The sequence below is a fragment of the Siniperca chuatsi genome, linkage group LG16 (genome assembly GCF_020085105.1).
Source record: "Siniperca chuatsi isolate FFG_IHB_CAS linkage group LG16, ASM2008510v1, whole genome shotgun sequence".
NCBI classification, from domain to species: domain Eukaryota; kingdom Metazoa; phylum Chordata; class Actinopteri; order Centrarchiformes; family Sinipercidae; genus Siniperca; species Siniperca chuatsi.
This window is the reverse complement of record NC_058057.1, coordinates 12,741,993-12,751,059: the sequence shown is the minus strand read 5'-3', so window position 1 is coordinate 12,751,059 and position 9,067 is coordinate 12,741,993. Positions and strand designations below refer to the sequence as shown.

At 38.7% G+C, this 9,067-nt stretch overlaps 2 protein-coding genes across 4 annotated transcripts; one reads left to right on the top strand and one right to left on the bottom strand.

Annotated features, from left to right (window-relative positions):
* The first annotated feature begins 261 nt into the window (after window positions 1-261).
* On the top strand, window positions 262-3,941 carry mrps18a (mitochondrial ribosomal protein S18A). The gene is made up of 6 exons (XM_044169701.1): window positions 262-457; window positions 1,216-1,247; window positions 2,332-2,436; window positions 2,539-2,662; window positions 3,252-3,324; window positions 3,434-3,941. Exons 1-6 carry the CDS (start codon window positions 310-312, stop codon window positions 3,576-3,578), a joined length of 627 nt encoding a protein of 208 aa, XP_044025636.1. The 5' UTR covers window positions 262-309; the 3' UTR covers window positions 3,579-3,941.
* Window positions 3,942-4,008: 67 nt separating this feature from the next.
* On the bottom strand, window positions 4,009-8,369 carry rsph9 (radial spoke head component 9). 3 transcript variants are annotated; one of them, XM_044169699.1, is made up of 5 exons: window positions 7,860-8,369; window positions 7,615-7,780; window positions 6,935-7,064; window positions 6,482-6,628; window positions 4,009-4,309 (listed from the first exon to the last, which is right to left on the bottom strand). In XM_044169699.1, exons 1-5 carry the CDS (start codon window positions 8,084-8,086, stop codon window positions 4,149-4,151), a joined length of 831 nt encoding a protein of 276 aa, XP_044025634.1. In that variant the 5' UTR covers window positions 8,087-8,369; the 3' UTR covers window positions 4,009-4,148. The 3 variants fall into 3 exon arrangements, with proteins under 3 accessions (XP_044025634.1, XP_044025635.1, XP_044025633.1); XM_044169700.1 differs by having other exon boundaries at window positions 7,618-7,780; XM_044169698.1 differs by having other exon boundaries at window positions 7,612-7,780; window positions 7,860-8,362.
* Between the last annotated feature and the right edge of the window lie 698 nt (window positions 8,370-9,067).

The following is a 9,067-nucleotide window of genomic DNA, read 5'->3' as shown; positions in this document are numbered from 1 at the left end:
GCTTTTGATAAAGGATCATAAAGCCTAGCTACATTTATATTTATCTAGACTTGAAAAGTAATTTCCTCTTGGCCATGCAACCATTTTCATCAAGCCAGTTCATTAAACTCAAGCACATGTCATACATGGACATGGGGGCAATTTAAGCTGATTTGTTTACTTGTGTAACCTACTTTCTGTTGGAATGTGTCTTATATTGGTCTTCGCCACCATCGATGTAATAAGAAGTTTTCACCGAGGGTGTCGCTGTTTTCCTTCTCGCGAGAGTACCAGACAGGAAGAGACAAAGGCGAAGGTCAAGAATTAAACATGGCAGCTCGCAGTATATTGAGGTCTGTGTGGACCTCATTTGCGGGCTTAAAATTAGGTGCCACAGGTACCAACGTGAAGGTTCAACAGACGATAAATGTTCCCCAGTTACCGGCTTTAACCATTCAGAGCCGAGGGATCCGCCAAGGTGAGACTCCTCCGCAAACGTTAAGATTTTAGTCCATCAGTGTCAGAAGAGCTAACGTTAGCTACTGTAGCATGTTAACGTGAAGACACTGACAGTAATTATAGGCATCTCCGCACAGTTATATCTTTTAAAGACCTGCGTACAACATGCACCTCGCCTTATTGCAAATGCAACAACAAATATGAAACTGGAACATTAATTTCAGTAAATAGCTGTTTCCCAGAATCCATGCGTCCACTGAATCACTCCTTCCCTCTTGTTATCTTTTTATTTAGTGTGTTGTGAACACAAAAATTGTTACTGTGAACAAGGGCAATAAGAGTCACATTGAAATACACACATATCAAAAGAGTGTGTTAGTTTCATGTTTTGTTTTATTCCTCCTCCTGACTTTACATGTGCTGAAATTGGTGGTTTATGTATCCAAGTATTTCTACACTTTTGTACAGAATGTGATTTTATTTCACAGTAAACAAATATATATGTGGCGTTCTCAGCTCAATAAAGATATTAAAAGGTACTAATTGTAGCCTCACCTAACCACATTTGAGTCAAGATCACTGTATGTAAACACCATTTGCTGTCAGTTGTGATTTAGCTAGAGGTGGAGACTCAAGCTGTATTATATTTACTGGCTGTCAAACTAATTGTAACTAATAATTATATCACTTGGCACCATAATTGCTTAAAATGTCTTTCAAATATTAGGAAAGCAGTAAAGAAAAATGGTCTATCATCACACAATGTGTGTTTTACAGTGGTGGAGAAGCAAGAGGAGAAAACAACAATGGTACGTAAAACCAGGCTGTGATGTGAAACTGATAATGATATTGTACATGCATTCTATCTTTCTGTAGTGTTTGAGCCCTTACTTTGTGATTCGCACCCAGTGTTTTGATTTGATTTAATAAGACAAGCACCATTTGATGTTTTCTATGCATCATGACAACTGTCAAAAACAGAAAACATCAAAAAGTATTAATTGAGGCATTTGAATGAATTCTGAACTAGTGATGAGCAGAAACACACCTACATGATGTATTTCTCAAACTCCTGATTGCTTTGTCTTGTATTGTATGACATCAGGCTATTTTCTAAAGAAACAAATTAAAAGCCCAATAGAGAAAACTCTGCTGCTTTCTTATAGCACCCTTAATAACACCCTTTATGTAATATCAGAAATTAGGTATTGTTGAGTCTGAATGTTTAAATGAAAAATAAATGGATAAATGCTGCAATACATAAAATTCAACAGTGATCCATCATAAAAATAAAAATAGTTTATATACGCAGTTGGTGTTGGGATAGATGATTACAGTAGCTATGTATCTATTAGAGGAACAACTGTTCTGTTAAAGGATAGGAGTGGCAGGTATAAACTCCAATTAACATTCCCATTGTGGAACATATTATAACATCTACATATCTGTAGAGTGTATCTTAACTGTAATTTTTTATCTATATTACAGAGAAGAGAGAAATGTGCTCGCGATGATCTTATATCCAATTTTATACAGTGTTACCATTTTAAAGGTGTCAGTTTAGGGTTAAGATTACATCATTCAAAATGACGAGTGCAACACAGAGAAAAGAAGCGTACATTTCACCTTGTTTTCCAAGGCTCTGTCAGATGTGAGGAGATGCAACAAGGGCAACTCCTTTGACGTGCATTCACACACCTCTATGTCCAACAGTTAGACAGATTAGTGGGAGAGAGGGACTCATAATAAAAAAAAAACACTTTCTCTTACTGCACATGTAAATATTCAGTCAACCTAACAAGGAACCTACCACAGATTCTTCTTCTTCTTCTTCTTCTTCTTCTTATTATTATTATTATTATACTAACTGTAATCATGTTAATCGTCTGTCAGATTGAGGGACAAATACTGGATGTTCCAGCAGGACCACAGCCTCCAAACCCCACAGCCAAGTGTCCTATCTACAGATGGAACCTGCAGCACAAATACAACTACACGGTAAATGCAGCCACAGGCATGTAATGACCAAATGGTCTTAGACATTATGGAAAGTGTATCAGGTGTTTTAAAATACCTGGTTTTGTGTTCAACCCCCTCCAGGATGTCCTGTTGCTCAGTCAGTTCATCAGGTCAGATGGAGGGTTGTTGCCCAGGAGGATCACAGGTCTCTGTCCAGAGGAACATCGCAAGATTGCCATCTGTGTGCAGATGGCCCAAAGAGCAGGTCAGTGCCTGACCCTTGTTTGACACTGGGTGCCTTAAGTTACAATGATTGCAAGATATATGCAAATTCCAAAAACCATTGAGTGTTGTAGAAGCAAATAAAGACATATACAGACTTAGGTATTGAAGCTGAAACTGTCAGGATGGTAAGAAGTTGTTCCAGCTGAGCCAAAAAACACATATTTTTTGCGGACCAAAGTACTGAAGCTGAAGTTTGCCTGTTAGGGCTGCAATTAACAATCATTCAGTTATTTTTCTGATTGATATAAAACAGAAATGCAACTAATCCTCACATTTGAGAAGCTAGAATCAGCAAATGTTTGGCGTTTTTGCTTGAGAAATGACTTAAATGCTAAATCAGTGATCACATTTGTTGACAACTTCCTTTCAATTGATTAAATGACTAATAGTTTCAACACATTGTTCACTAGTTCCTTGTTGAATATTGTGAATCTTAACATTCCAGTAGCATCCAGCAAATGTTTCCTTTTACACCTTTTTGGACCTGCTTTACTGATGATTGGCTGTGAATCTCTGACATGTTTAAATTAAGTACATACACATTATTTTTGGTTTTCTCTGTGTTCAAGGACTGCTGCCTGACCACAAACCCAAACTTCCAGAGGGCCACGTCCCAAAGAGGCCCAAGCCACAACTTAACAGGTAATGTATACATGTGTGTTTCTCACCATTATTTATCACATGTCAGCACCAGTCCCAGTGCAACTAATAAATATAGTTTTATCTTCCACATCTGCTGCTTATTATACAGATACCTGACTCGTTGGTCCATTGACTCAGTGAAACCGATCTATAAAACTGGACTGAAGTGGTGTAAGAAGCGCATGTCTGTTGGCCACCCAGCACTGAAGAACAATGTGCATTACGGCGTCAAGCCCCTTTACATACAACACTGAAGGACAGAAAGCCTGACAACTCAGTACAGCAACTAGACAAGAGTGGGTGGGTCCTACAAAGATGCAGTTCCAAGTGGATTTACTTTTGTCATACTGCCCTGGGAAAAGGCCTAAAAGCTTCATCTGTATTTATTCTCCCTTTTGTTTATTAAGCTGCGTCACATGTTTTAATGAATCATGCTCAGCCCCACCCAGGACCATCTATTTTGTCTCTGTTGGTTTTCAAAATGCCCTTGAAGTGAACTCTCTGACAACTTAATGTGAGCATCGACTGGGTCAGTGTTACACTTTCAAAGTAGGTGGTATGTTGACTCTGTATACTCAAGGCAACACAGATGTGCAAATAAAATGTTCTCAACTTGTGTTTACTGTATAGGAATAGCTTTTGTGCACGAGAACTAAATGGAACAAAAAGCTTGTAGACACAAACTGCACGACTGTATCTCTTTATTTGTTTTAAGATAAGACAAACATAAAATCCAGCAACCTGTTGCATTTAATACATTTTGAAGGTTGATGTGAACAACAGAGAAAAGAGGATTTGTAGCTTGAAATAGGTGTAAGATATTTTTACAGCATAAAGGGAAGGTCCAAATTCTTGGTCCCATCGCCGATGTAGATGTGTCCATGCTGTGGCGTCATTGGCACATGGTAGAAGGTCAGGCCAAGCCACAACAGGCTGCGAAGCACGCACACTGTGCTAGCATATTCAAACTGAAGACTCCATGATCCTACACACAAACAAAGACGACTTGTTGTAAACAAATGATGTTAAATGCAGGAAGCTGCCACGTCATGTTCTCTGACTGCGCTGTTGAGCTGACTAGAAATAGAGGCTGCAGTAATCTTTGTAACTCAGTCCAAGAAGATTATACTGTTCATATGCTAGAGGCAGCCAGGGGATACTCCCAATAACTCTACCCTTTTTGTGCCTTTAATATCTACAGTCTTACATGTTTATCAATATGTTTGGGTGTGGCCATGAACCCAAGACCCAGGGAATTGAGAACAAGAGCTGGATCTACTACAGTGCAAAGATTAAAGCCCTTTCGATTATTTTACACAAAAGGGAGACGATTCTAATAAATTAGACAGTTGTTGCACCACTTTTTTGTCTGAACTTATCTGGTAAAGTATGATTTAACTAAATGTAAAAATGACTTAAAGATTGGTATGTAATATGTAACATGTGGTGTCCAGGTTATAACTGTACTGCTGTGAGAAACCTAAAGCCATAAATCAGGAGCTGTAAAAAGTTTCTGCAGGATTGTTGTGGAAAAGAGGGGCAGCCCAACTCGGGGTCTCAGAGGAAAGCCCCTGTCTTTTGGTGGAGATACATCACACCGCATTTTCCCCACAGTCCAGTTTAAAACACATTATTAACTCCTTCTCCTTTTTTAGCAAATGCATGTAATCTGCTGTTAGGACGGCTGCAGTGAGTGTGGCACTGAGACAGCTGTGTAATGTCTGCTGCAGTGATCACCCTGCCGACATCCGTATCAACTCAAAGAACACACACAAACATATACACATGTGGAAGCCCTCTTAAATCAGACATCTGTTGCATGTTTGCTCATGGGAGCTAAACATTTTTCTTTCTTTCACACACACACGCGCACACACACACACACTTACTCACTGTATCTACATTCACTATGGCCTGGACTACATCCAGCTAAGCAACCAGCTTCAAATCTTACTAGACACGACTAAATTCACAATATTCTTTTCACAGTATTTAAGTTTTCTTATTGTTTGCCCCCTGGGTTTGATTTTTCCAACATATGTAATGCTGTTCAAAAGCTTAAATGTCTGAGCATCCCACCAGAATTTGAACACACAAACCTGAAAGACTTATCATTTCATGTTTTCAGCTACATTACCATGCTATGATATATTTGACAAAAAAAATTAAAGGCAAACTCAAGAAAGGCAATCTCAAGAAAGCAAGTCTCCGCAAGTTCATTGTCATACTGCACAATTTTTTTAGGTTGAAATATCTACAACACGTGTTTGCTCTGGATAGTAATTGGCAGTAGTTATTTGTCACAAATTAGCTAAAACAGCCTAAAACATAGATATTATTTTAGTTATAGTTTGATTTTGTACAGGCGTGAGCAATCCCATTAATCATTTGACATCAGTTTCGTTTCTGGTGTTCCTCTTCCCATGTACTGGTTTCTGTTCAATGTTTTTTTTTTTTTTGTCTTACTAAGTTTCATGGGGAAATGATGACAATAGAATTATTTGTAACTTTCCTAAGAAGAACTTGAGGCTAGACTCACAGTGGGTGGGCGGTGAATCTAAGAGCCCAGGTATTTCTAATCCAACAGTAGTCGTCTGGTTATCAGACCACTGTATGCAAAAACTCAATGGGCAAAGTTAAAGGGAAATTCTTCCAACATATTCCCAGAAAACCTATTCCATCTGGCAGGTAGGTTGACATCAGAAGTTTAAGGAATTTATTTAATCAGTTTAGCCTTGCTTAACCGACCATTTTACTGTTGTTTCCACTTGGAAGAAACCCCTCTTGACTTTCAGTCAGTTGAATCCCCATAATGATTTGTGCTAAATTCACACCTCATTTAGTTGTAATGTAGCATGCTAGTTGGAACACAATAAATGATAAAAAACCTAATGTACCACTGGCATTGTAAAGGCCTCAATAACACTTGCACATGCTCAAAATAGCTGTGCGATAATTCCAGATCATAGGATGACCTTTTTCTGCACTGGTTTGATATACTGCATTTTTCTTTACAAAACCTTTTAGAGCTGAAGCTGAAGATGTGTTCATGTACTTCAATACAAATCTTGTAAGATGATGTTTTGAATTTTTTGTATGTGATGAAACGACCGGTGACATGTTATAATGTGGGGTAGACTGAGCTCTGTGGTTTCACCTTTAGTAATGTCATCACTCAGTACATCCAGGAAGTCAATAGCTGGGTTCAAATCACCCATTTCCAGGATGGATTTCTTCTTCAGATTCTTTGGTTTTCTGAAGTGAAGGAAGTTGTCAAGCTTCCCTGCTTCTGAGTGAGACAGACCTGAGGAACAGTGCACATTGGTATGTAATTCAAACTTAATCGCAACAATGATGATGCAGTTATACAGTGAAATTATGTCAAAATGTACATAGGCATGCATATATATGCCTATGTATTTATTTTTCCTAAAGCAGGACTAGCCAGTTAGTTTTGATAAGACTTGTGAAATACTTCCTAAAAATTTGGTTATCATATTGGTCCAATTAAAATACCACATTTTAACCATGCTTTATGAAACATCTCAGGGTAATGCTCCACAGTGAGACGCAGGCACACACACCATGTGGCAGAGTGATCTATATTTACCCACAAAGCTGCGGTTGATCTGGACAAGGCCATGTGGACTCTTGACGAAGGCGCCACGCGGTACCACAGACACTTCCTCATCGATCTGATGAACCGTCACTGCCAGCCTGCTCTCCTCATTGACTTTGATCTGAAACCAAAAAAAGTCCATCACTAAGCTGGAATGTCATGACTGTACAGATAGTGTGGGTATCAGCCGGAAAAAAATCACTGAAAAACCTCAGCTTTGAAATTTAAGCTGCAATTCTCTTTTGCACTAATTCCCCATGAATAAAAACACTTGTTTGTTGCAGAGATAGCTGACCTGAGATATTGTGAGCCTAACTATATCTGTAGAAAAAAGTAGGACATTGTCTCTTCTGCAGTTTGTCTTCTTTTTTTAAACTGTATGCTTAATTTTGGTCCCATATCCATCCTTGCTTTGGCTTCAGTCATAGTTCTGCTGCATAATGCTGTGCTAAAATATTTTTCTTTGGATAACAGTAGATGGATGGATTTCTATTTATTAACTACCTACAGGATCATTTAACACTTTCTTTTGCTCTGATGCAGTCGCCCACTACTGAATACTATAATGACACTTGTTCCATGTGACTTGGAAGCACTTGTTCTTGAGTTTATCTGACAGCTCAATATTTTCACGATGTTCGATTCTACACAGTATTGATTATACATACCACTACCTCCTCCTCTATAACGTCATCCCTCTCTCCTCGCCTGCGGATCTCAAGATGCTCATACACATAGGAGGGGTCTCCTTTGAAGCGACCCTTTGCAGCTTTGGACACTTCCTCGATCATTGAGTCTGTGGCAGGGGGGAGCAGGAACCAGTCCATGCAGTTGAAGCTGGAGATAACGACACACAAACAGGTATTTCACACTGTCAGGGGCAGACATAAAGTAGCTAACGTTGAGGCTATCTTACCTATAGAGATTCTTTTTATCCTGCATCTCATCTTCTCCTCTCCCCTGAGCGATAAAATAATCCTCCTTTAATCCCAATATTTTGCCCCAAAACAACACTCGATGGAATTTGTAGTTTTTCTTCAGGATCACCAAGGAAGTCTGCAGAGCGGCTCTTTGCTCAACATTTAAAGTATGTCCGCTACCGGCAACGAGTTCCAAAGAATAGTATAACGAATTTGAGTCCATTGTTTATGTAATAAAATACTTTACAGCGTAGATATAAGTTACCTTAACGTTATCTGCTGTTTAAAAATACTTGCTAGCTAACATAACATCTAACCAAAGCCTTCTGGTCCGAACGCTAGTTTGGTTGCTAACAAACCTTGTTGCGCTGGTTGTCATAGCAACGCTCCAGTTTTTTTGTTTTTTTTTTCGTTTCTCTTTTTTTCTTTGGCAAATAACTTATTTTGAGTGTGTCTTGCCGTCGCTAAATATCACAGCTAAAATAAAACGGAAAAAACTCAATTGTTAACGTCTCATTTTTTGTATGTTTGTTTGTGGTGTTTATACAAAACCAGACCACGCGCGAGTCTGGTCTGACGTCATGCCCCACCTTTTCAAGTGTGTGCCTGCAAAAATAAGCAGTCCACGGTAGAGCAGACAGAGTACATAAATATTAAAATGGCTGTATTTAGTTTAATGTGTCGCTAGGAGAGAAAGTAATGGAAGCTTTCTGTCTCATCCCATTGACTACTGGTAAGGTATAAAGAAGAAGAAGAAAGAAGAAACCTTATTAATCCCTCTAGGGGAAATTCATTATTTTTTACCTAAAACCCTAAACTGCTGGTGCTTAGGTACAAACATTATTCATTTCACTTAGCTAAAACAGTCTGTAAAGTCAAAAATGTGTGTCACTGTTATGAATACTAAAATCACAACACAATTTCTTGATATTGCCTCAGCCATCTCTCCCACTGACCTAATGCTTAATAATATCAGAAAATTTAAACCAACCTCAGGAAAATGGCCCTTTTTACAGCAGACAGCAGCAGGAAAAGCACAGGTGTAACTAATAGCATTAATGAAGGCTCCATTCCATTTTTAAGTGTCCCAGTAAGCCACGACAATGAGGATACATGCATAAAATACATAAAAGCAGGGGACACCTAAATGGAATGCAGCCATAATTAATGTCGTACTGTAATAAGGCAAATGTTTGCCACAAAA

What these genes read in the sequence shown, in the direction of transcription:
- rsph9 (XM_044169698.1), bottom strand. Translation starts at nt 8,086, where the DNA reads ATGGACTCAAATTCGTTATACTATTCTTTGGAACTCGTTGCCGGTAGC. An exon ending in GATAAAAAGAATCTCTATAG is followed by an intron (nt 7,781 to 7,859) that starts GTAAGATAGCCT and finishes CGTTATCTCCAG; the next exon opens with CTTCAACTGCATGGACTGGT. An exon ending in GATCAACCGCAGCTTTGTGG is followed by an intron (nt 6,629 to 6,934) that starts GTAAATATAGAT and finishes ACTGTTCCTCAG; the next exon opens with GTCTGTCTCACTCAGAAGCA.
- mrps18a (XM_044169701.1), top strand. Translation starts at nt 310, where the DNA reads ATGGCAGCTCGCAGTATATTGAGGTCTGTGTGGACCTCATTTGCGGGC. An exon ending in AGCACAAATACAACTACACG is followed by an intron (nt 2,437 to 2,538) that starts GTAAATGCAGCC and finishes AACCCCCTCCAG; the next exon opens with GATGTCCTGTTGCTCAGTCA. An exon ending in GCAGATGGCCCAAAGAGCAG is followed by an intron (nt 2,663 to 3,251) that starts GTCAGTGCCTGA and finishes TCTGTGTTCAAG; the next exon opens with GACTGCTGCCTGACCACAAA.